The sequence below is a fragment of the Poecile atricapillus genome, chromosome W (genome assembly GCF_030490865.1).
Source record: "Poecile atricapillus isolate bPoeAtr1 chromosome W, bPoeAtr1.hap1, whole genome shotgun sequence".
NCBI classification, from domain to species: domain Eukaryota; kingdom Metazoa; phylum Chordata; class Aves; order Passeriformes; family Paridae; genus Poecile; species Poecile atricapillus.
The window spans coordinates 37,815,201-37,843,155 of NC_081288.1; the positions used below are offsets into that span (position 1 = coordinate 37,815,201).

A 27,955-nucleotide genomic window follows, 5' to 3' on the forward strand; every position below is an offset into this window, starting at 1 on the left:
ATGTTATTGAAACAATGGGGACACATCATTACTGTGAACACAGCTGGTTGGGAAGATCCATGATAAGTCTCCAGAACAAAACTTTTTAAAAAACCTTTTTTTAAAAAAAAACTATCCTTTTAAGTTTTTTAAAAGTTTTAGAGGGAACATTTTCCTAGATTAGCCCATACACATTGGTGTTGCTGCCAGACTAACAAATATTTGAGGAACCACCTATTTTTCCTGCTCTTTGTGGAGCCACTGGGATGCAAAGACAGAGGTGAGCATAGCTTGAAGATTTTGCACTGCTTTGCAAAGTGACTGTTTAATGTGTATTTGTAGACTGATGCTGGAAATACTTCATAATTAGTCTGTGTCTAAGTAAGCCAAAATATTTTTGTTGTGATATTTGAATGTTATATTTTACAGATGATTTGTAAAACAAAAAGGAAATGTTACCAAGAAAGAGGGTAGGGACAAAAATATCCCTGCTGATTTTGAACTGCCAGACATAAAGGCAATTACCAGAACAGACTGTGGAGATGTGCACCCAAAGGAGGCCTTAAGGGCATGCTTTGATATTATGTCAGAATCAGAGGAATGTCTGCTTTGTGCTAATTTGTGTCAGTGTGGTTGGCTTGAATATAGACTTTAAATGAACTGCTGATTTTAAATAAACATGCCAGTTTTGAAAGCCTAAGTAAATCATCATCTACATAAGAAATAACAGCAAACACAGACATTTCTATGAAGATTTTATCCATGAAAAAGGGGATTAAAGGTGCTGACCATTCTTACATGGATCACAGATTAGAGAGTATCATTACCTTTAGGGTACAGTGTGGTCAGTATGCTGGGAGTACAAAGTGTACACACAAGTGAGAAGAGCTAGTTTGGCCATAAGATTTTATCATGTGGCAGAAGGCAGCTGTAACCTAGATCATAAAAACATCCACACAGTACCGTAGAGCCTGGCAAGTAAGTTTTAGGTTCTTCTGTGTTTTTACACTTTATTATACAGTCTTTTGGTATTTGAAGGCTGCAAACGTCTTGTATGCTCCCTGAATCAGCTTCTAGTCCTTCTGCCCTCTTTTGAAAAGTCACTGCTTTTACTTCTTAGCTTCTGCACAGTCTTAACCAAGTTCGAGATTGTCCTCCTTTTTTCCTATTTCTGCTTTCTTCCAGCTAAGTTTCTATACTTGTTTTTCAAGCATAGCACAGGAAGGCCACTGAGAAATATCTGACGAGCAAGAAGAAAACCATAAATGAGAAAACTCTTTAAAGTTTTTCCATAAGGATATAATTAGAAGTATTTCATTTGCTTTAGATGTCTCGCTCAGGACAGTTCAGCAAATCCCAGTATTATGAACACATGAAGGACATGACCAAAGGACTGATGGATGTCAACAGTGATGAGATAACTGCCTATACTTGTGATTCTGACAGATACTTGGCTTGTTAGGATGCCAAAGGATCAGTGGAATAAATTGAAATGGATCAAGGACCTGTGCTGTGGGACATTTCAGAGTGATAATAATGACAGAGTTTCATCCTTATTCCTGGGGTTGTTTTGCAGCCAAGCTTACTGATGATTCTTTTCCACATGGACTGAAGAAGTTCAGAACTACTTTCCTGAGAAGGTCAAGGAGATAGACTTCCAATGGGTTTTTGGGAACAAAGCATTTTTAAAACACTGGGAATTCTAATGAAAGGAAAGTAGGGCTTTGAGATGTAATTGCTGTGACTTTGGGCCATAGATTTCAAGTCAATAACATGAACAGTCCTAGTTACAGGAACATAGGCATAGTGTGAGAAGGACGAATCACTGATAATTAATGCAACATCCCAACATGCACTAAAGGAAAAGGATTAAAAGGTAATTCATGTCAGCTAATTTTATTAAATCAGCAAAAATTTGAGATTTTACCAACCAGACTTCCAATTGCAACATGGATGCATAGGATTAGAAGCATATTGAATGAAATACAAGGTTTTTAGATTATTATGATTCAATCTTCACAGTAACTTCTGTCATGTCTTATTTGCTTCCAAAAAAATTAAAGCAAGCTTCTACTTCAGTTCTTTAAAAGTGAATTCCTCCTGAATGTAAGACTTAGGATAGCTGTATATGCTGTACACACTATACACACATGAATGTCACACAGCAAAGTAAAGGGAAAGACTACATTCTCTAACTGCTTTCCATCATTCTAAATGCCAGTTTAAGCAGTGCTGAGACAGTGATATAGTTCATGGCCCAGGTATGCAGAAATATTACATGCACATTAATTAAAGGCAGTGATCCTCATCCTGCTGATGTACAGTGGAGCAGCAACAGCCTCAGTAGGAAATCTTCAGTGTCTAGAAGCTGCATCTCCAGCTGGGTTTTTATTCAGAAAAGTAAAGAAGTTTTAAAGTCCATGCTGTGATCATCCTCACTCACTCTGCATTGGTTTGGTTTGCAGGGTGGATTTGGTGCATACACAAGATACTTTTCTGAGGGAAATGGAACTTTAACTTTCACTCCAAAAGTATACCAGCTGCACTGCCACCATAATTAGAGCAGAAGGATTCTGAACCACATGTATGGGAGGCACCACCCACAATATAAACCTAGAAATAGTTCAAGCATCACAGTAAATCTGATGTAAGGTAACATGCACATATGTGTATCCCAGGGAAGTGATTGAGTCACTATGGAAGTGACAGTTAAGGACATGGTTTACTGGTGGAATTGGCTATGCTGGATTAACGTTCAGACTAAATGATTTTAGAAGTCTTTTCCAGCCTAGATTATTCTATGATTCTATGGTTCTTTAAATGGAGGGATCAGTACCAGCTATTTCCAGCTGCTGATCTACTCCTATTGCATTGAACTGTTGATGCAGATGTGACCAACATACAGTAGCATGCAGCCCACTATGGAATATTGAACCGGGAGTCAGATTCTCTAATGACACACATTTCCAAAACAGATCTATAAAGCATGTGATTGACAGTGAAAGCTGTGGAAATACAAGGGCTGTAACTGAAGCTGCGAATAATAATTTCTTTCAAGTGCTTCTCTGCAAGGTGAGTTTCTGGACTTTGCTTCCTTTACTCATATCAGCTGCAGGCTGACATATAATTGGAAAAGCTTGATTCACTGTCCAGCCATGTACAGGTGTGCATGGGAAATGTAATAGGAATGTTTCAAATAATCCCAGCAGAAGTCAAGACCTTTAATTCCACTTTGGACTTGTATTTTGTTGATCTAAATAAGTGTGAAGTAATGCTGCCTGACTTCAGGCACCCGTCTTAGGGGAGCAGTCTCCTTGGACTGTGTGGTCACTGGAAATAGAAAGACCTTTCTGGATGGCTACTGATTATCTGCCTTTGCTGGCTGAACTCAGATGGCATTAACACTCTCACACAGAGCAACAGCGAATGAAGCCTACTGTCCGTAGAATTAGGATGTCTAGGATGCAAAAAGTGCATTAAAAGAGAGAATTAATGCATTTTAATGCATTAAAAAATACAGAAAAACAATTATTTTTGTAGAGCATGAGATTGCAAATAAACGTGGCTATTTCACAAGAAACTATGTGATTCTTAAATCTGATGCAATAGGTTTTTAGGTTGTAGAACCAGAGGAAAATAATCTTATAACCTTATGATTATTTCCTTTCTAAACTACTTGATAAAAAGCAAACAGGAGAGTCCTTGCTTTAAAAAGAAAATACCTGGCAAAGTGTCCAGCTAGAGTAAGGATAAGACATTATTACAATCTGTTTACTGGAACATGATAAAGTCATCTGAAAAAACAAAAAAGCACTGGAAACCTCGCATTTGCTTTGGATACGTATCCTAAACACGCTGAAAGATATGATATTACCTTTTTCATTTCCCTATTTAATGTGGAAAAAAAACCCAAACAAAAATAATTTGAAATTATTGTTCTTTCTTTTTTTTTTTTAATTTGAGGTAAACAAAAATCACTGTCAATAAATTCAGAAGATGTTACTGTGAGTGCATTTTACCATCTAATGTATGTTAATAAAAGAAAAAAAAAATTGTCTGAAGAAAGTATCTGACAGAAACAAGCAAATGGAGATAATTCAGCATGCAGGCTAGTTCCTTTTACTTGGGCTTTCCCATGTACATTTACAATTATCTAAGAACAATCCATTCTGAAAAACCCATCTCACTGCTGAAAATAACTAGTCTTACTAATACTTTATAAATCCAAAGAAGAGCTGGGGATGAACTGGTCACTGCCTAAATGGCAAAGGCCAAAAGCTTTTTGGTTTTGAAAAGCCAAAAGCTGGCATAGGGTCAAATGGCACTTTGGCAGAAGCCCAGCTTCTGTCATTCATACATATATACATACATACATACATACATATATATATATATATTTGTATATAAAGCTTTGCAGCTTTCCAGCCAGAAGCAGATGTGCCAAGGGAAAAAGCCTTGCATCCAGTTCTGTTACACTTCACAAGAACAATGGATGCTACAGACAGAATTGTAGTTATATGCACTTGGTTGGATTAATACAAATATCATAATTAATCTCCCAGCAGTCGCTTCACAGGCAGTGTGCAGATATGTGCACAACTGCAGCAACAGGTTTTATTATAATGACTAATATACATGCCAGAGAACTAAACCATCTTCTCTCACCACCTTCACCCCTACAGGTACTGGTATGCCCAATTCCAGTTTATTACATCTTTTCATCCCCTTAAAAAGAAAGGTTCCTGCTTATATTGAAGTAGAGGCCTTAATAAGTATATGCTTATTTAATCAGTGTACATGTAAACATATGCATACCTACAAGGCCTTAGAGGTTTCAACGGGACCATTACATGATTGCACCTCATTATAGTGATTTATATTCTGTGAAAACAAATCTTTCACAGATTTCTTTACAGTCCTCTCCTAACTTCACTGAGGTGAATTAATGCATTCCCTTCTAGGTATGACTATGCAATGACTCGCCAAGGAAGATGACTTTTGCCTCATACAGCCAGCCATTAGGTGCTGTGCCCTTGGGAAGTGGACCCAGCTCCCAAAACAGGTGTTACAGCCAGCAGACAGAGGTCATTAGTTGTTGGCAGATAGGGTGTATACAAAAGATGTCCTGAGAACAAGTACAGCGCCTTGAACTCTGCTCTCTGCCTTGCCTCGGGATCTCTGTTGTTTGGCTTCACTGCTCAGGATCCTGCTGGCATTCACCACCTGTTCATTTGTAGTTCTGCCCCAAGCCATCTGTCCTTGCTGTTGCTCTGTCTGCTTCTTCTCCTGGACTCACCTTATCAATTACCCTCCCTGGTGTTGTGGCTCCATCTGAAGCTCAGCTATGCTCTTGTCAAATTGTATACAAGCTTCCTGGTGCCAAACCCTGCATCCAAACATACCCTACCTTACTCTTTTAGGCTAATGAGCATTGTATGTCTCTGGTTCTTGATTTCAGATTGCCTTAATTATATCACCTGGCTCCTGCCTCCACCCAGACTCAAACCCCAGGGCTTCACTGTGAGTCTTGTAACTCCCATGTCCCGTCATAACAGTCTTCATAGACAGGTGCAGACAGACAGTAGCTTGTTTTGCTGGTGCTCCAAGATGGGCAGAAATGAGCCAGCTTTGGTCTTGAAGCTGTACTTGTACGTTACCTGAAAGGGAGAGCTCTTTTATAACCAGACAAGATATGCAGCAACTTGGATCACAAACAGCTGTATCCATCTCTGTCTATACTTGTTCACTTAGACACGCTGCGTAAACCTCTACCAACTTTTAGGGTACAGATTAAATTTAGATACAATGTAGAGACACACTGTTCACATGTCTCAAATGTTCACCCAGATGTTGACCAGCATCCTCTGTGGCACATAGCTAGACAGAAATTTAATTGTCTTGGAGAGGACCAAGGCAGAAAGATGTCTACTAAACTTCCTAAAAACTGGTTATAGTTTATCTGTGAATGTTATCTATGTTGTCCATGCCATTCAGGTGAAGCATAACAATTGCATTTCATTAATTTGGGTATCAAGCACATTCTAGTCTGAAGCACACATTTTGAATGTGGTGGGTTGACCTTGGCTGGATACCAAGCTTGTCTATCACTGTCCCTTCTCTGCTGGACAGGGGAGAGAAAATAAGATGGAAAATGACTCATGGGTTGAGATAAGGCAATTTACTAAAGCAAAAGCGAAAGTTGGTGTGTGTGCAAACAAGAAGAAAAAAATAATTTTATTCTCTACTTCCCACTGGCAAGTGATGTACCAGGGTTTCGGCATGCATAGTGGTTGCTCCAAAAGGCAAATGTTGTAAATAATGAATGGTCTCCTCTTCCTCCTTCTTGTTTCCTTAGCTTTTACATCTGAGCTGACATCATGTGGTATGGAAGATCCTTTTGATCTCTTTAGATCAGCTGGCCTAGTTGTGTCCCAGGCTCTTGCCCACCCCAGCCTGCTGGCGGAGGGCACTGTTGGAGAAACCAGCACTGATGCTGTGCCAGCGCTGCTCAGCAGTAGCCAGAGCAGCGGGGCGTTATCAAGACCTTTCTGACAGCCAATGCAAAGCACAGCTCTGTGAGGGGTGCTATGCGAAAACAAACTCCATCTCAGCCAGACCCAATACTGTGAATTAGGTCTCTCTTTGTTTCATAGACTTAGTCCAGACTTCCTCAAAATGTGTATTTCTACAAGTGGAACACAAATCTTACTTCCAAAGTACTAGAATTTGAAGTTTAGGCCTTTATCCAGGGTAGTTACAGTAAATTTACACCAGCTGATGATTTTATCCCATGTAACTTCCACACCAGCAGATGAAACATCAACAGATATAGAAGATGCCAGAAAGATATGCTTGAGCTACCTTGAAGCTAACTAGTTTGGCTACTGGTAGTAATATAAGCAGAGTTCAAGTGTAAATTAAATTAGGCTAGATTTAATTTAGACTACCGAAATTTTGTGGCTTAAGCTGAGCTCTGTGCTTGCATAACTTGTACCCAACCCAGGCAACACAAACCTAACAAAGCCACTGTACACTAGAATCATTACAGCAAATATTGAATCTAAAGGCTGCCTATTTTATGGCAGCTTTAAAAGCAGATGAAACATTTATCAACTTCATAATTGTTTTTAATACCTGAGTACCTCAATGGGTCTACTCATAAATACTGTACAATGTGAGCAAGGGCACAGTGGCAGGATCTGGCCATAAATGCTTTCAGGCATGTGACAGAGACAGATATTTTTGTACTTTTGTTTCTAGGTAACTGCCTGGATTTTTTAACTATGTTTTGGTTATGGTATGGACTTCATCAAACACTGTATGGGCAAATGGCATGCTTTATATTATATTTAGCTTTATCTCTCTAGTTATGAGGACCGCGTGGGGTAATTGCTTCTTTGAGGGCTGATCCTCATCTCTATTAAAGCTAAAGTGTGAATCTGTGGGAACATTATATAACAGGGGAATGAGATTCCAGCTCTGCTATAATATGTTTAACCTGAATAAATAGGCTGGAAATTGTCTGTGTGTTGTATAACCCCTTCATAAGTCAACACATAATTAAATTACAGATTTTGGAACTTATACTGGAAATTATTTACTTGCATAAGAAGCTCCAGTAGGATTCAGTGGAATATTATTGAGGGCTAATACAAAGTCACTAAAACAAGTAGAAATTTCTTAACTGAGCCTTGACTGATTTAAGTGAGAACAAATTAATACATCTAGACATTCTCTTGACAGAGCAAGTGTCTAATGTGTCATGCATGTATTGCCTATACAGTTACTGTACTTCTAGAGGAAATAGTCATTAAAACTGCTGCACATATTTGGAGTACAGAACAATGCAAAATATATTTTCCTTTGTTCTTGCTGCTGCTGCAGAGATGTGTGAGTGTTATACAATGGTTACGGTACACAGGACACAGTTGCAGGATATTTCTATTGTTTGTGGGGAACTGGATGGCATCTCTTTGAAAATAAGAAACTTTGTAACAAATTTTGAATTTTAATTATGGATTAGCTTTTTTACAAAAAGAAAGTATAAGAATTGTACTTTAGGGCATTATTTTTTTACACTGCTTGTTTTTCTGTAGTAGTTAGACCGCATTTATAATCTTATCTAAATGCAAGTGTTGAGGGGTAGGACCAGATTCTTCTCCTTTTGAAGTAATTGTTTGCCATTTACTTTTATTGGGAGTATCACAGTGATTTTAAAAAGATAGCAAGATTTAATATTATGTACAAATCCAAAATTATTCAAACTCTACCTTTTTAAAATAGGGGAGCCCACAGAATTGTAACACAGATATTTACCACAGGAATCACTTTTGTGTTAGTGCAGGAATGTTTGGGTTTTTTTTCAGAGCACTCTTAGCTCAATCAAAATTTGCACTGCAAAAGAAGATGCAGCAATGGTTGCTGTATCTCTAGTAGACTATTATATCTTTATTAAGGCTTTAAGACTTAATTTTATTAAAGCTTAATTTTATTAAGCCTTTATTAATTTTATTAAGGCTTTATTATAACTTTAGTAAGGTCTAAATATTTTAGGCCTTAAATGTGAATAGTGGGAGTGTAAAGAGTCTAATTAATGTGATCAAAATTCTTCATTCAGCTCCTGAGGTTCAAATACAAATTTAGGTCAGAAATGTAAAATTAAGAATTTTAAGTTATTTATCCTATGCAAAATCAAGATTCAGGTGCACAGCCAGGAATGTTACAAGTTCCTATTTCTTATTCTACTTATCGGCCCACAGTCCTAAATTAGTAATCAAAATGTTAATAACAAAAATAATTAAAACAATTAAATTTTAAAATTTTATCTTCAATCTATAATTGTATACACGAGTAATTAATTTTACTGTTATTAATCTAGTTGAAATGAGGTAATTTCTCATCTATCTATCCACCCATCTGTCATAAAATGAGTATAATGTAGAACTTTTCTAGGACCAGCCTTTACTTTATTGAGCCAGTTCCAATAGAGGGAGAAAGCAATGAAATACATATAACCAGAAATCAAGGAATGCTTAATAAAACCAAGCCAAGTGTCTGATCTCAGGAAAATCAGTGTTTTAGGTCTCAGTGCTTGAAGTAAAAGCATACCAAAACTGTTTCAGTCAAAAGGAAGTATACAGTATATACACTCTACCAGTGTCATGTATACACTGTAGCAGTACTGTAACAGGGAAGTGACCATGGCCCAAACACACCCGGGAGGAAGAGGCAGGTGGGCACAGGAGATGAAGAGCAGCACTGCCTGGCTGGAGGTGAGTTTCTGCTGGAGTCCTGGCTCACTCCCTGCCTCTACTGCTGTACGCTCAGGACTGAGTGTGTGCTAAGTGTGTCCCTTCAAGATTGTCAGGTTTTAAAATTAAGACTGCCAAAAATGAGAAAGTTGTTTTCACTATTTAACATGAAAATTATCTAGACCTCCACTCACTGCCATGTTTGCACAGAATCCTATTTGCTGGCTGCCACATGGAAGCAAAGAGAAAGTCACATGAAGACAGATATGTTACCTCCACAGAGAAGACAATGACAATGCTTGTTTGCCTCGCTCAGGTTAGCTGATTCATTTTCCACATGCCAGAATCCAGGTCCAAAGGACAAAAAATCATTAAAGAAACCTTTTCAGACATGAAAAAAAAAAAAAAATTATATTAATGGTCACAGCTAAGACTACAGGTGAGATTACTTTTGGTGGTTGAGCCTACATAACGTATTCCTGCTTCTGAGAAGAGCGACTCTCTCCTTTCTCAGGCCTGGTTACCTATTCCCAACTCTTTTGTATCCTCCTGTCACCCCTTGATACATCTGGGTTTTTTTGCTAGACCAGCAGAAAACTAGCTGAGCCAAGAAGTAAATAGTCTGCTAGTGTAGCCAACTCATTCAGGTGTCAAATGAACACCGAGGCCTGAGAAAAGATTGGGAAGGGCATCTGTGCATCCAGAGGTAGGGAATGAGCAGTACAATAAAAGGAGGACTTTCCTTTTACAATATTTATTTTACAATAAAAAAAGGACTTTCCTATGTCAGTAACCTGACTGAATGTTTTCATTATCTTGTGAAACCTTAGCCTAGGTCTCCAAGAAAATGCTGGAAGTCATGTCTTTCTCTCAGGCAAAGAGAAAGCTGAGTCATATATCCAAATTATTCAAGGAAATAAAAAAAAATTGGCTAAAATCTAGAGGTTACAGCCTTTTCATCATCTTATACTAAGTAGCTAAATAATATTTTGGTGAAAAGAAGATGGTTTTGAGTTACATGAGCATCTACTAAAAAGGAAATTAATTTTACAGGTCCCTTCTCAAGTGTTCTGAGTTACTGTGATGAATGGGGGAGCTGCAGGCCAGCACACCAATATTGGAATGGTTAGGAAATGTAATTTCAGCAGATGGGGGTTGAAAGTTGCAAGCCTATCAAACCAGAAGTGATTTAAGAAGATTCTAAAGCATACATCTCTGCATTTATGATATAGATGTTCTAGTTTCTGGAGTACCTTAGTGTTACATTAGTGACTGCTGTAATTTTGCCCCAGATTATTGTCTCAGTTAAGTAACTCTTCTCCTGAACTGACAAGATGAAGAAATTCAATTTCTTCATGGCCTTGTGCTAGGGAAGAATAGGAAGCCACCAAAGAAGAAGCCACTTGATGGTTTGGGATGAATTCTGATCAGATGAGCTGTAGTGTGAGAAGTTCCCTACAAAAGTAGCTTTCCATAGCAAACAAAGGGCTTGTAACAAATGGGGGGGAGAGAAAAACAGTAGAAGTGTTTATTAGGACAATGAACTACTAGAAGAAGGTATTTCTGAGCAAGAAAACTGCCTTCAGTTGCTTGTTTCTATTGTATTCAGAGACACAGGTCTTTATGAATATTCTTATAAATAAGCATTGCTGTACACTAACAGCCAGTCCTCTTTCTTACAAAACTCTTCATTTTAGTGGCTGTGTGAACAGACTAAAGGATGACATTATTTTTGCAGTGATGTAGGTGTGTCACTGGTGTTACTACATTGCTAAGACTAATCATGATGTGAGTGTGCAGTTATGTCATATGCTCACAAAAATAGAGCCTGTAGGCACCATGAGCAGCAAGGCATACTCCTAGATGCCCAAAATCCAAGCCAAGCCAATTGTTCAGTCACATACAGATTTTAGTGTTTTTAATTTAGAGAAATAACACATTCATATATCAAAACAAATATTTAAAAGGAAACTCATATACCTTCTGGTAGCAGAAAGACAGAAATATGTCACAGATGTCAATAACCCTTGAGTGTATTTACATTTGCGTTGTGAGTGAGAAGCTAGAATAGGATGTCTTTCATTTCTATTTGTCCAAAATATTCTCCTACAGCCCTGAAAGTATGTTTCCCAGCTGTGATATGTTCAGAATGCAGTTCACAGGGAACAATTTGGATGCATTTCAGAGGAACAGGTCATTCCATTCCCCCTCAGTATTTAAATTGTATTCAATTGTAGTGTACTGTTTCAGCAGTATGCTCCTCGACTTAAGCCACACATGAGTGGGGAAGAAACACTTTACCTACAGAAAGCTGAACAGAGGTTCATAAAAGCTACTGTAAGGTTATGTGGCCTTTAAGACAGTAAAATAAATCAAAGATACTTGTTCTCAATATCAAGAGGACAAATTGGACAACTGTCACAGCAGTGTCTAACACTGTGTCTGCATCCATACATATGCAGTATTCCCAGGACTGCAAATGTTGGATAGAAACAGAGTACCTATATTTCTGTTACACAACATATGGCTCAGTTCTTTTTTTTTTTTCATTACATGACTAGACAAAACTTAAATTTAATTTAAAGTAAGAATGATTTCATAAAGTCAAATTTATAAATAAGTATATTTTCCTATTTCTAAAGAACAAAGTGTTACTTTTTACTAGCAAAGACAACTATTTTTAGCTTAATCCATGTACTGTTGGAATTGTCCATAGAAGAAATGGTAGTTTAACAGATGGGTACACATAAAAATATGTGAGAGCATCTCTGTGTGAATCAAGTTTAAATGTTGGTTTGCATTGCCGTTCAGGAATACAGAGACACAAATCTGTATAAAGCTAATGGAAGATGCTGGGAGAAAAGACCATTGCAAATGAAATGGTTTGGATATGAAACTATGCAGAACTGTACAGTTTATAAATCTGTGCTCTGGTTGCTATGGTAGTTTTAGTTTTGGTGACTCAGGATTATGCAGCATCAAAAAGTAACCCACCTTGAAATGTGGGGTTCCTGTATAAGAATCTTACTGACAACTGACTAAAAAGCAAGAAGTCTGCTTATAATGTAGTTTACTTGAAAATTTTGATAGCAATTTGTGCATAGTCCTCTTACCTCTTTTTTTCTGGATAAGGATTGTACCAGAGATTTCACTGTTACATGTGTGGGTGTGTCACACAATCAGGGTAGAGAGTATACCAGATTTCAAGATAGAAATGAATATGACTATCAAGTAAAACAATGAAAGAAATGCCTTATTCTTGTGATAAATATCTCTGTCATGGTGTTTTGATGTGAAAAGACACTTTTATATTTTGTTATGTTTGCTCCCATTTTACCAACCACAACTCTTTGTAAGAATCTGTTACATTTATTAGAAAGTTTTGTGTCAATATATATATGCAATATTTGTCACTATCCTTCAAATTACCCTTTTTTCTCAGAGCTGGAATTGATGACATTAACTTTGTTATATATATTAGTTTTCCTTCAAAATGCTAAGACAAAATTTTTGGAAGCCACACTGTGTGTAATGCTGTTCAAAATGAGAGACAAGGCAGCAATTTTCCAGTTGGAGGTCAGAAGAAAATTCTGCATCCCAAAAGATGATGATTTTGAGTAGTGCAAAAGCTTCATCTGAGAACTTCTGCTGTCTAGAAGCTTGTGTGAAATAGCTTTGAACAATGCTTGTAATACTTTTAAGATAATGATTTTCAGACAACATGCAAAACCAGAAAGCACACTGATATCAATCTCATTGCTAAATCATTGTATTGACCACTTGAAGTCTGTCGTGAAATTCATGGAAAATATGTATAGACACAGATGCTATCGCTGTAAAATGGTTACCTCTACAGAAAAGCATGGTTAGATGGTTGCATCATTAGCTCTACAGAAAACCACTCCTACCAAATCTCCTACTGAATTCAGTGCTAATATTTGTATGTGGAAAATGACATACTTAATCACCTTTAGCATTGTGTATATACATGCAAGCAAAGGATATAACAGCATACCTACTATGTTGGCTAGTCTGGTAGCAATGCACCAAAAACCTGATAAAACTAGGTCTGACTTAGTGTGTCCTTAAGTTGCACTCATAATATAGCTCAGATGGTTAAGTGTCTCTTGTTAGCATACTGTGATTATTGTAAACACACATGCATACTTATGCAGTTATCTAATTCACTCTTGTGATACTCTCTTGCAGTAGTGACTCTTTTAGAATTAATTTTAGTATGGTCCTCAGAAATAGCCTTAATATATGTTTGCTCTGACCCTCTGCATGAATGAGTTTAACACTCCATGCTTAGACAGATAATGGGAAAAGAATTTCATATTTCTACAGAAATTATTATTGGTATTTACATTTGTTTATGTCAATTAGTATGGAATTAGAAGCTGTAGACAGTCTCATCTTCTCTCAGCTGCACTGATTTTACAATGAAATGGAATGACATTAGACATGGGGTAGAATGGCATTATGGTAGGGTAAAAAATATGGCCCAATATGCCTTTGATACTGAAATTGCAAACATTTATGGGAGATATGAGGTAGGAAAAAATTAGAAATAAAAAATATTATTATTTGTATTATTATTCCCTTCTCGAAGTTGAACACTTGCAGAGATAACTAATTTACATGAATGACAACTCTACTTTTTGCTTAAGGAAGACCATATGCTTTGCTAGATTTAAGAACTACATATAATTTCCAGTAGAGCATACAGCTATCTCTGAAAGATATTTATATTCAATATGTATGGAATATTTGAGTTTCAGCTGACTGTACAAATGAATTATATCTTGCCTGTACTGTCTGCAAAACCCCTCAAATATAGCGTAACTCCCAACCATGAGGTACAATCAAAAAAAATTAAAAAGTCAAGGAAAATAATGTCAAGAATGTGGAACATACAAATAGCTGTAGTGTATGGAAAAATATTTGCTGAAGTTCTCTGAAAAGCTGGAGCTGAATCAGTGAAAAATCTTTCCTGGAAAGAAGAATAAAAGGAAAGTATGAGATCTGGTTTTTAAAACCAAGCTAACTGAATGATACTTAAGAACAAAATTGAGCAATAGACCCTCTGAATTTCACTAACAAGCCAAGAAGAGCAAGTTGGAGTTAAAAGAGGATCCATGACCAGAAAGAAAGAGCTGAGATGGAAAACTGAAGTCAAGGAGAGGGGACTAGAGCTCTGATGAAAACTTAGAAACATGCTCCATGACACTGAACTTCCTGAGAGAGTGCATTTTGAACATGTGCCTATTGATTTGCCTAAACTTACTTTGTTGCTAATAAAGCACTCTATTTAAATATTTTTTGTTGAAATCAAACATTCTTCAGATATGAGATTTCTTGAAGAGTCAAATTTTCAGACAGCCAACTGAGAGAGAAACAGCACAATGGGGAGGTGCCTTGTAAAATATCTGAGACATATGGGACAGGAGAATGCAGCTTATATCTTGCACTACCTTTTTCTGGGTTATAGTTTCCAAGTCCTTAGGAAACGGCACTGGGTTGAGAGTCTGTCCCCAAGGGAGGAGTTTGCCCACAAGGACAAGACCACAGCAGGAGACTGGAGCCTGCGCAAATTCCCTCCTTAGTCATGAGTCGGGTGATGCATCCAAGCTCCCAGCTGGTAACTGTCCATGCCATGCTGATGATAACAGTGCCATGCCAAAGCACAAGTTAGAACACTCGTGTGAGTAATAAACACTGCAAAGACTGGGTTTGAATGGTACTCTGCAGTCAGCCTTATTTTCAAACCCAGGAATCTAAAACGTACCCCTGGCTAGTCACACAGGCTGCCAATGGGAAGGTATAAATTAGGTGCCAGATAATCTTTCATCCACCTACTTAGACTGCAAATCTTTCTGTGGCAAATCTTTCATCTTGACTACCAGATGTTGTCTTTTGTTCTCAATCACATTACGCCTTCAAACTGTCAGTGCATGTATCTCATGCACTGCTGTATGAGTAAGTCTGATGAATATTATGTAAATATCTCCAGATGAAAATCTGCTCTGAAAGACATTAAGAAAAGCACGTTGCTTCAGGTACTTGCAACTATGACTTCTTGTGAAATGTCACTGACATCTTTATCAATAAAGATGGAAATAAGAGCCTGAGCTGGCTGCAAGACTGCCCACCATAAGAAGGAGACGTTCTAATTAGAAAAGCACAAGTCATGTAAAATTTGAAGTGTATGAGGTTTGGTGATCCTCTCAAACTATACTTTGTTTCCTATAATTATTTGAAAATAAAACTTATTTTCCAGTAAATTCAAAACCACATTTTATCCCCAGAGATTATTCCATTTAAAGCAAAATACATACTGCTTTTAGCTAAAGAAAACATGCTGTGCATAGAAAAAACTTTATTATCTGTAATAGCTTGGTTCCTAAAAGTTGCAACTCTGAACAAAAACATTTTAGTCTTCATATCTTCAAATGCTGCGTGGTTTGTAACTACTTGTTTTCTCCCAAGAGAGATGGCTGTGCTGCCCCAGGTTTTGAAGTGAACTGTAAGTGAAATGTAAGTGAATAAGGGCTTTGTCCACTGACATGTAGAATGATAGAATCATAGAATATTATGGGGTTGGAATGGATCTTAAAAATCATCTAATCCCAATCCTGTGCTATGGGCAGTGGCACCTCCCACTAGACCTGGTCAACGATTTATCCAAACTGGCTTTGATCACTGCCAGGACTGGGGCACCCACAACCTCCCTGGGCAATCTGCTCCAGTGTCTCACCACGCTCACAATTAAGAATCTTTTACAAAAATATCTAGTCTAATTTGTACCCATTACTCCTGGTTCTATCGCTACAGTTCTTGACGGGGAGTCCCTCTCCAGCTTCCCTGGAGGTCCCCTAAAAATGTAGAGACAAACGGGACTTGGTGCTTTTGTACATCAAGGTGGTCTGAGATGGTCATGTCTAACCTCCCAAAACAAAGGACCCTCAAGCAAGTTGCTCCATTTATTTATTTGCTTTTTTCCCGTCAAGTGGCTGCAGGCGCCCCGTTTGCCAATGCAGGCAGAAACACCGATGTCACCGCAGGTGACGGAGATCGCGGGCGGGCATGGGCAGCGCCTTTAGCGAAGCTCCCCGACAGAATTGGGGCTGCACTCCCAGTCCCACTCTCCACTTCCAGTCCCACTCTCCACTTCCAGTCCCACTCTCCACTCCCAATCCCAGTCCCACTCTCCACTCCCAGTCCCAGTCCCATTCCCCCTCACACGCACACTCCCACTCCCCCTCCCACTCCCACTCCCCACTGGGCCCCGCCCCGCCCCGCCCCGCTCGCGCACCGCCTCCCTCCCCGCTGCTCGCCCCCGGAAGTCTCGCGGGATTATGCTAACGAGGCCGCCCCGCCTCTCCGCTCCCCGCCCGCCCCGCGCCCTCCCTGGGCGGGTGAGCGCGCGCGGCCGCGGTGCGCTGTGGGATAGTGGCGGTATAAAGTCTACGCTCGGCGCGGCCGGGGCTGAGGGGGCCGGCGCGAGCAGGGCATGAAGATGGCGGACGCCAAGCAGAAGCGGAACGAGCAGCTGAAGCGCTGGATCGGCTCCGAGACCGACCTGGAGCCGCCCGTGGTCAAGCGCAAGAAGACCAAGGTGAAGTTCGACGACGGCGCCGTCTTCTTGGCCGCCTGTTCCAGCGGAGACACCGAGGAGGTGCTGCGACTGCTGGAGCGGGGCGCCGACATCAACTACGCCAATGTGGACGGGCTCACCGCTCTCCACCAGGTCGATGCTGGGCCGATCGAGGGACCCCCAGCCGGACTGGGGCGGGGGCGGGGGTGGGGGTGGGGGGGCGAGGCCGGCCGAGTGGCCCCTCCGAAGGAGGAGGTGGAGGAGGAAGGGGCCGAAGGCGGCTGCGCTCCCTCCGCTGGGGGGTGTCGGGGCGGGGAGGTGGCGGCAGGGTCAGCCTGGGACCGGCCGGGGGCCGCGGGCCGAGCGGCGGGCCGGCGGGGCTGCAGGGGCGGGAGGATGCACCCCCTCCCCGCGGGCAGGGCGTCGGAAGGGGCGGATGGGCCTCTCCTCCGGCGGGAAGGAGGTGCCGCTGACCCTCTTTCGTTTTCCCCTCTTGGCAGCGCCTCCCTCAGAGGGCCGGGGGGAGCGGGCCCTGCCCCGTGTGGGCTGAGGGTGCCCGTTCAGGTGCCCCCCGGCGTGGGAGGGTGACTGCAGGTGAGAGAAGCGGGCTGGCCTCGGGGGCCGCTTCCGCCGCTGCCCCTTGCCCGGGATCCCGGTAGTAGTTCCCTGCTTCCCTCGTCTCCTCGGTTCCGCAGTACTTGAGCCGATTAAAGACCGCTCGTGTGTGCGGGCGGCCGTGTTGAGAGACGGATCATCTATTTCTCTCCGGTTTCTAGGGGAAACCAGTGTTTTGTTCATTATATAGGAACGCGTATCAATAAGGGGCTGTTTGTTTTCATTACCGATGACTCCCATCGCAGTGTGAAAGCTGAACTTCAAGGGGACCAAGGGTCTTAAATTTTTCTTCCGTGCGTTGGAAAGTAGTAAAGCCCAATCCATATCGCTTTGTTCTGGTGTGGGTATGTGGGAGGGGGGTTGGTGCCGAGGGAGATAACTTTCACTTGGGCTGGGGGGGAATGGACGGGAAACTGGCTGTGAAGTTTCCTCAAAATGGATGCTTTGTGCATGTTGAACTTCATAGCAGTCTGATTGGAATCTCAAAACGTTAGCCAAATAAGGAAAGGCTGTGGCAATCGGAGATAATGCGGGTTTGCCTGAATAGATTTTTTTCTCTAGAAGGCCAAAAGCTTTCGCACAATATTAGGTTCACTGAATATCTGGAAAGCAAAAAATGTCTTTGACAGGTTAGCTTCTCGTTCTTAAGTTTAGAAGTTGTTCAGTAGTTTAAGAGAAAAATCTTAATGGTTATGTGTTGTAGGTTGATCAAGTAAAAATCTTCCCAAAATGGTTAGGTAAGGTTGCTACTTACATTAAAAGAAATTAGCTGGTGAATTTTTCTCCATCCTGTATAGGTGTTTCAAGGATGTGAGGCTCTAGAAATAAATAAACCGCCTTGCAGAACTGGATAGAATCCCCTCTTGAACATGGGATATAAAATTCTATGACTCTTTGCTGTGTCTGAGTTGTCACTTGCTCCCCTGTAAAGGGTGTTGGTTCACTTTCAGTTATGAACTGAACTGGAAGAATGAGTGTGTACTGTGGTTAAGCCTGTCAGCATGTTACTGCGGCATGGTTACCTGACTGCAGGCTAGCCTGTCACTTCATTGCAAGGTTTTTTGTATTTATCCTCCTCTAATCAAGTTATGGTAGCTTTATGCTTCTAAGGAGCTCTGTATGGGAAGCCATACCTTAACTGGTTAGATCCTTGGGTCTGCAAGTTGCTGTTCTCCAGCCATTGGTAGGGAAGAATGACGTTTAGTTTCGCTCTATTGTTAGAGATGGTGCTCTATCTTTTTGATGCCCAGATGGCATTTTCAAAATGTTTTTGATACTATATACAAAAAAGCTTTCATCAGGATAATTCTGAGCATATTCTCCCCCCTTTTTTTTTTTTATGTTGTAGTCAGCTTGCAGCTTGGAAGAGCAAAGCCCAAGGTAACAACGGTAAACATTTACATCACTGCCAAAATTCTTGCTTGTGCTCCTCCTTCCCCCTCCCCTCCTTTAGTGATACCAAAGGACCTGTTCTGATTTTATGATATTGAAAGCAAATAAGATCAGTTGTGAAGTTATAATCCTCTTGAGGCAGTACAGTAAGTGAAGGTTACCTGTTGCTATAAAAGAGGCATATAACAAATCCCTGCGACTGACTCTGAATGGTTTCTCTTCATTATTAACACAAGACCTTATTTTCCTCTAATATGCGATATAAAAGGTGCAAATCTCACATGATGCAGTCTGTAACATGAATTAATTTAATCAATTTTGGCTGCAGCATGACTAAAGCTGTATCTGTTCTCAAAGGAAACTCTTCAGAAACTTGTCATTCTTCCAGGCATTTTTGACTGACAGATGGTAATTGTGTTCATGTTGTGTTTAAGACTGCCATGGCATGCTGTTGCTTTGTGGTTAATTGGTTGGTTGGGGTTCTGGTTTTGGGGTTTTTTTTTTTTTGGTTTTTTTGGGGTTTTTTTGCATTGTCTGTCAGGTCCCGTGTAGACATTGCTCCTTCAGAGGAATTAATTTATCTCAGTGAAGATAAAATTACTGTACTTTTTTGGGTTGTGTCTTTCTTGTCTTCCATCAATTTATTTTTTTTTCGGTTATTGAGAGCAAATGCATATGTCTGAAATAGTGATATAATTAAATAGTTAATATTTAGCCTTTGATTTTCCTGCTGCATATGGCAGTTAGAGGAAGAGACTTAAGCTTTGTTTTATTTTTCACAGGTAGTTGGAATTGCTGAGGGGAAAGTACCATTAATCCTGAAATTCTGGTGAACTTCAGGTCTGGTCTTTAATGGAGCACCAAGCTTTGTTGCTGAAGCCATTAGCTAAGCTTTTCCTGAGTGGGATAGAATGCCATCATCATCAGAAAGCTGCATGTAGAATTGTTTCTCTTCATGCATATGGGAAAGAAAACAGTTACTTGACTTGGTAGCTGAGAGGAGGAAAGGGGGGGAGTGTATATATATATATATATATATATATATATATATATATATGGATGTATGTATATAGCTACTTCAGCTCTTGACAGTGACAGTGAGCAGATTTTGTTTTATATCTGCATGTGCACAAATGAAGGGACTTGAGTGCATCATATCTGAGGACAGACAAATTAAATTCTTTGGTATCTTGCAGAAGAGGAAAAATTGTCATTAAGTGGTCGTTATTCCTCTATGTAATTTTGAGTTCAAAGCTTGCTTTAAGAACTTGTTCTGCACAAGTCCTCAGCTTATACCTTCAGTACAGAGGACAAAAGTGTAGTGTGCTATTTTCCTGTCTGAGATATATATACAATGTAGGATATTGCAGCAGGATAATGTGTATTGTGCTGCATAATCTGCATTATATACATATTGTGTGTATGTAAGACCAGAAAACTTTGAAATGAGAACTTAAATTTACCATCAGATGTCAGTGCCATTATTGTAGTGGAGGTGGAAGTTTTGAATGTTATACTCCCAGACGGCTGCTATGCAGGATGAGATCTAATTTAAAGTGCAGCTTTTCTAATCTGCCTTAACAATGGAATGTAAGGGGAACTTGAGAAAAGAAAGAAGCCCAAAGGTGAGGTGTGACCTTGCAGATTATCAGTGTCTCCAGAATGGGGGATGGAAGAGGCATATTCTGAAATAATCTTAAGAAGAGGTTATATAATATTTTCAGTAAAACTTGATCTCTTCTTAGGCAGACATACTTCTTCAGAGTGGAATTCAGTTCTGTCGTACTGAAAGCTTAACACCTATCATTCCTTAGAGTTTGGACTCTCTTCTGTTTTCCTTGGCTTTCATGAAAGAGGATTTAGTTCACTAGCTCTGACTGGAATTTATTGCTTAAATGGCTGAAAGTAGTTTGTCTAGAAGTTACATAGAGCTTTGTACAGGAAAGTGGAGCCCACCCTTTCTGGACAGCACCATGGAAAGGCTGCATGCAGTGGGGAGGGACCACGATGTGGCCAGTTTCCTGGAAGGCTGGATTTCCTGTGCACGTTGCTCCCCTGGGAATATCCAATCTGTAGTATGGAGTACCTGCACACACCTCAGCACTGGCTGAGATTAGGCTGTGGTTAGGTGTCACAATCTATGCAGCCTGCTTTTTGACTGCCCTTTTTCTTCGAGACTACTCAGACTTAGGAGATGGTAACCTTGTTTTTGGCCTCATTTTCTCTGGGTGAGGAAGGTGAGTGCTGTAGCCTGATTCCACCACACAGCATGTTAAGAACATGTCCTATTGTGCTGATCTTGCCTGTTCTGGGGAGGGTACTGCTTTTGAGGTAAGATTAGGGATACTGTCTTGGCTGTTTGTGCATGGGGCATCATTGGGCACCTGCAGTGTGTGTTGGTGAAGGTCCCTACTCCTTGGTGAAGGATTCATGTTACCTTTTTTGTCTGTGACAACTACAGTTTAATTAAGCAAAATTCCTCAAAGGCTGTCTCTCTGTATCAAATAGTGTTTTTCTGCAACTTTTTAGGTGCTCAATTGAATGTGAAGGTGAGACTGTTCTAGCAATATTATAATTATATACTAGTTTGCAGATAGAGCAGTATGCAGTGTTAAATAGAAATTTTGATTTGCTGCCACTGTTGTAGGACTCTGCTGTGTTTATCCCTGAATACTAATTAAGATTGTGTGTTTCACAGAATGCTTGCTTACCCTTTCTGAGTAAGGACAGTTATTGCTGTCTTAGTATTTCCTTTGGATTCTATGAAATCTATTTCTTAGATAAGAAGTACCTTCCTTTGCAGGAGTTTTTGCAACTGCTTATGTGAAAACTTCTGTCAGGGCTTCTGGTGGCATATTCTTAGTACCTGATGTGGTAACGGGTATAGATACCTTTGGCACCAGCTGTTTCCTTGTTACGACACCCTTTTAAACTGCAACCAGTGATGCAAAAGGGACACAGAATCTACCAGCACTGGATCCCTTTGCCTTAGAATTCAGTAGAGGGCATTATGGCTGCACTGTCCGGGCTCCTGATGAATGATAACACAGGTCAAGTACTTGAGCTGGGGCTGCAGCACGTGCAGCACATCAAGCTGTAAGAGCAAAAAGCAGGTTGCCAGAGTCTTGCATCTCTACAGTGTTTGCATCATAGCAGCAGCACCCAACAACCAGGGTAAGGAAGGTATGGAAATAGCTCAAAGCTAACCTAGTAACCTCCTAGCTAAGACTTCTACCATGACTCTCTTGGAGAATGAGAATACTCATTGCATATGATATACTTGTTAACTTTTCAAAACTGTCAAGTAGGAGGACTTCATTTTGTACAGAAAGGTTTGTACTAACAAAACTGATGTTGAAGTCTCACTGTTTGGAGGGGAACCAACCTACTAATCACCAAACCTCCTAATGCTCTCATTGTGGATCTTCTACCACTGAGAATTTTTGAGTAATTTGCTCAACTTGTTTTATTATTCTTCTATCATGGCTTTTCTTTTTCACATATTTTTTATCTGTGCAACAGAGCAGAGAGAAAATAAGCCCAGAAATAAATGTAATGCTGACGTCACTCAGTGATCAGACTACAGAGGCATATTTGTTGAAATTGCCTTTTGTAATTGGTTCTTGTGTGGCCCACAGATCTTTCTCTCTGTAGTTACAGTAGCTAGGTTCAGGTGGTACAGTTAGTACTCGTTAACTTCCTACTGATCTTGTCATCTAAGTTTCTTTTCTTTTACTCTTTGAAATGGAGGCGAGAGGAAAAAGGCGTGATTTTTCATAATATACTGTGAGTATAATAGTGGAAGTTTAAATACTATATTCAAAAATTTGTGTTCTCTTTGGTGTTTTATGAAAGAAACAAGTAACAATCTCTTCAGCTTGTTAGATTTATTATTTCTAAGTGGTCTGTCAAGTCTGAACCTGGGATTTCTGTGTATTTTCATTGCTGTGGATATTTCTTGTGCACAAACAGAATAACCCAAGTGAATTCTAGGATATAGAAATGACTTTAAGTATTTAAAGCCAGTTTTCATGTTAGTGTAACTGACAGCTTTCTTTAACTTCCTAGTCATAGAGGTAGAGTTCTGCATTCCAGTGTAAGGATGAATTCAGCTGGTAGGGCTTTAGTATTTACTGAAGCTATAAGGGACAATATCTGCTGGTCTCTTGATATAAATTTCACTGTAGCATTAATGCAGCTTTTACAGTACAGCTTTGTCTGTAGTTTTCTATGTGTTCTCTATTTTTGGTATTGTTAGAACACGTTCTCAGGAAAGGTCATCAAAAAGCACTTTGTAAGAGTAGATGAGATGTGCTTTTGTATGTATGAATAAAATTGATAAAATTGATATTAAGGCCTTTCTGATTTTGACATTGTAGTAGCAAGAATGCTGTTTTACCAAACTACTGAATTTCAGTTGTTAGCTAAATCTGAGGCTAGGAGACAGAAGCAGTCAGTGTAAATCACTAGCAGATATACCACTCTGTAGGCTGAACAAAATATGCTACGTTTTAGTTGGAACAGATGGTTTGACAGGCTCTTGTCCAGTTCTTTACTTGTTTATCCCTTTGCTCATGCTCTCAGTTGCTCCCTTTCTCAAAGTTATTACCTCGGTTAGTAAGACACTTAGTGCAATCCTCTCAAAAACTGAGAACCCAGCAAATTGGTAGTCTCTGTCAGTGTAATTGTGTTGCCTGAGGCTGGGCTCACACCATGTGAAGTTGAGGAACGTGCATGTGTTCTAGGAAATACTAGAATTTTATCCAAGGATATGTTCAGATGGGTTAGACTTACACAAACTAATCTGCTCTGAAAGCAATGTAGAGGTAGTTTTGATCAAGTGTAGCATGAGTACACCTTTATCATACCAAGTAAGACATGCAGCATATGAGGACATTTGCCTAACAAATGTTTTGTCAGTGCCCAACAATATATTTTTCTTCATTGATCTTGACAGCTGTATAATGCAAACTGGAATGCAGCTGTAAGGCAGTGGAGCCATCCCTAAGCTGGTCAGCCTCTGATGCTGCTGGATGGGTGGAGACATTCCAAGCTATATGCATTCCTGAAATGACAGTCAATGGAAAGCATGGCATAAGAGTAGCAGCATTCCTCAGCTGTTTCCTTTCTAGTAATTTAAAGTCTGTAAGATAGAATACAAGAAGCCAAAAGATGATCACGGTACTTGGTGGAGGGGAGCATTGTTGAATTATTAAATTATTGTTTTTATGCATTGTTTTGACAAGACTTGGTACCCAACTCTTTCAGTTATTGACCACACTGAATCAGGCACTGTGCTTATCCTGGAAACACTAAATCTTTGCCGGCTCATTGACAAAACCAAAATTAGAGCAATATGATGAAGTCTTTGAACAAGATTGTTTCCCCATTTATGTCTGAGTGGTGTTAGCACTTACCCCATTAAAAATAAATTTGTTACACTAATGGTGTTAAACAGAGTGACGTGTGGAGTTGGCTTTAAGAAGAGGGTGAAGCCCCTGAGAATTAAATGTAGCCTCATTTTGGGCTTGCATACAGAAGTAGGTTTATCTTCAAGATGGCAAATAATACAGTATAGTTCCTATACTACTGTAGTTTCTGAATGCTTCAGTTTGGTTTATAACTAGCACATGACCATTGACTCTGATACTGAATTATCTGTAAGCTATGGTTGTTAGAAATGGTTCTAGCCCTAAAACATTCAAAAGGGCCAAGTCTCACTGACATTTTTTTAGAATTATTTTTAGTTCAGTCTGAAATTTGCTTTGATTGATTTTCCTATGTTATGATTGTAGTTCAGGGTTTTGAGTTGGAACTATGACAGCTTGCTTTGATATGATCAGTTAGCAAGCCAGTGGTGATTATTATACAAATTTTAGTTCTGGGATGATTATTTAGTTTTGGAGTTTGTTTTACCACCCTGACCGTGAAGCTAGAAGAGTAACCGGAATCTTATATATCTATATATATAGAGAGAGATATACCTATATTTATCTATATACTTCTTGAATATTTGAGGTTTAGTGTACATCAGGGAATTACTTTCAAGTGTTACCTTTGTATTGTGGATCTAATATCTATCTGTCTATCTCTTGTTTTTTCAGTTTCCTAGGTTTTTGGGGGTTTTTTTTGTTTTGTTTTTTTTGTTCCTTCACAGAAGGAAGATGAATGTTAACATGAAACCAGTTTGTTAGTAATTCTAACAAATGTCCAAACTTAAAGGATTTATAGGATGAACTTACCTTACTAGTTTTCTTAAAATTTCACAGCTGAAGCGAGTATTTTTCTAGGGCAAAATAACACTATCTTCATCTGGTAACCAAGGTGAACACATCTGACAAGCATGTACACTGTATGTGTGTGGTCAGTGCTGCTTTCTAAAACAATTAACTTAGATGAAGCTTTCACTGAGGAGCTGCATTCCTCTGTCAAAGCCGGGATCCTTGTGGGCCCCTTTAGAAACTGGAATACCATCTCAGACTTACGGCTTTGTAACTTTCAGCTTACAGATATCTTGAAAATTGCTTTAGTGTTCTTGACTGAAAACCTACACTTGCTGAAGTGGACAAGTTGTTATTTTGAGGCTGCAAAGCATGTTGTCTCAAGTTTTAACAAAAGCGTTGTTGCTTGCAGGGGGTTTGCAAATAGATGCAACTATACTGGAATAAGTAGTCTTAATTAAATGAATAATTTTATAAAAATAAATCAGTTTTCCAAAAGTATCCCTTCATATCCCAGAGATGAAACAATCTTAAACTACTTGTATTATTTCCTCAGTCAGTGTGAATTATGACTGCTAGTTCTGTATTTTAGAAAGTGTAGGTAATCCTGCTTATTGTTGCAGCATTATTTTTTTAGGGGGTGAGTTGTGCTAGCACTGGGACTGTCAGTGGGTTTTTGTTTATGAACTTCTCTGGACATGACTTTCTGGTCACTCAGTGCCTACTTCCTTGCACACAGCCTAGCCAAATGCTTGGCACTGTAGCTGTGTTTGTATGTGTTTAATAGTGGTAGTGAATGCTAATGCTTGTATGTCACAGTGCTTATCAGGTGTTTGTACACTTAAGAAGAGAAACAGCTTTCCTACATCTCTGCAGAGAAGTGACTTAACAGGTCTGTTATTGTCTCTTGTACTTAACATTTCTAATAGACTTACTAAATGTTGAAGGTGGGCTTTGGCTGGATCTATCAATCATGACTCCTAAGAAAGCTCATGAAGTTACTGTAGAAACAATTTTTATCTATAGCTCCAGGTAAATACAGCAGTGGTGATTTAAAAACTACAGTTTTTAAGGAAAATAGGGAACAACTTGGTGCAAATGACAAAAGATACGTTATATATTTTGTAAAGTGTTTTATCACTTACCCACTGGGATCTGGGGATGGGAGAGCTCTTTCTCAGTTGTTTTCTCAGCAATTGAAAAGGTTGGTGTACTCTGTAATAATAAAAAATGTAAATTGTAATTATAGCAAATAGCATTTGCAAGCTCAAGTGTCTGTTAAGATGTGATTGCTGGAGATAAGTACTATTAGATTTTTTTTGCTGCAAGAAGCCTAACCTTGTGAGAATCACTGTACCTGTGAACAAAGTGTCATAGCTTTCTGGAGCCTAATCGTTAGTAAGTTCTATGGCACGAGGAACATGGAAACAGTAGGTTTTCTGGATGTGTATGGAGCAGTTCCCAAGGGCAGATCAGTAGCTTCAGTTTGGCTTACAAAAACTTTACAAAAGCCAGGAAAGCCTACTAAAACAAAATGTGTGATTATTAAGATGGTGGATTTCAAAAGCTGTTGCTGCAATCATGGTTTGGCATCCTTTTTTTTTTTTAGAATAAGACATCTGCCATGTCAAGTGCATATACTGGATTAAAGCATAAAACCAAGAAAGCGCTGGCAAAGAAAAGCTTGCATGATAGTAGTCCTATTAAAGAAAATACTTTTTATTTGAAGTCGGTTTTTAGGATTTTTGTGTTGGTTTTCTTCTGCGTTTGGTGGGGTTTTTTTTGCTTCCAAAGCACAGCATATAAATAAAAGCATCACTGGTAGTTGAAAGCAGGCAAACAGTGGGGATTCAAATAGAAGACCAAACAGCACTTAAAAGTAACTTTCTATGAAGAAACCTTGGCATCAAAACAATATCTTCTTCAGTGACATCATTTATCATGACACAGAGATATGATTGAAGTGCTCTAAGAGCTGATGTGTAATTTCCCCCTTTTGGGAGATCCTCCAAGGGCTTTATCTTGATAGCTGCTTACCTGCACATATTGTAACAAGTTATTTGTCTTTTCAAGACAAACTCTCATGACAGCATTTGGAAGACTTTGTTCTTTAATTTCTTGTAGGATTTGGAGCTCTTTTAATTTCTTCTCTGTAATTATCTAATTTTATTTTATATTACCAAGTTAAGTGACTTAAATAAGGGAGTATTTTCTTGGTGCTTTTTTCCCCTGTTCATTTTGCTTTGTCGTGTTTCACTGCTGATAATGTATTTGATAAGATGCTTTGAATTCTTTTAATACTTGGAGGGTGCTTATGTAGAATTTAAACAATTAACAGCCTGCATCTACTGATTTGGACTGCTTCATTGCAGCTTAAACTGCAAATATTACTTGGGTTTTAAACTTCAAGTCATAACCTTCACTTTTTAAAACAAAAGTGGTTTAAAATGTGGCTTCAGCTGTTCTGCAGTTGAGTTCATGATAGGCTGTAAAGCTGAGGAGCGTCACTTAACTAGCACTGACATCACTAACTTTTTATCAATACACTTCTCTACTTATCTTTTGGTAGCTGTGATTCACGAGACTCATTTTACACCATAGAGTTGCATAAGTTTCTCTTTTTAACAAGTTCTGTGACCTAGATGAAGGTGGGCATTGGGAAACCCAGGGTAAAAAAAGTAATCTTCTGATCCTAGGAACAGTGACAGAGAAAGCAATTTTTTTAAATCCAGATAAATTGCTCCCCTTTCTCTTCTTCTGTCCTCCTGTCTCCTTGCTCTACTCATGTTACAGAAACTGGATTTTTGACAGTCAAATCCATCTCCCCTGAAGCTCTTAATAAATAAGCAGCACTGGTTGGTTATTGGTGCTTTTAGAGTTATAAAAGCAGTCTCCATATT

At 39.4% G+C, this 27,955-nt stretch overlaps 1 protein-coding gene across 3 annotated transcripts in view; it reads left to right on the top strand.

The window, feature by feature from the left end:
* The first annotated feature begins 16,619 nt into the window (after positions 1-16,619).
* LOC131591677 (protein phosphatase 1 regulatory subunit 12A-like) overlaps positions 16,620-27,955 on the top strand; it is a 112,199-nt gene continuing 100,863 nt past the window's right edge. For all 3 annotated transcript variants that reach the window (XM_058862607.1, XM_058862608.1, XM_058862606.1), the window contains exon 1: positions 16,620-16,980. In XM_058862607.1, the coding sequence (XP_058718590.1) occupies positions 16,744-16,980 (237 nt within the window). In that variant the 5' untranslated portion in view covers positions 16,620-16,743. The remainder of the gene's footprint in view (positions 16,981-27,955) is intronic.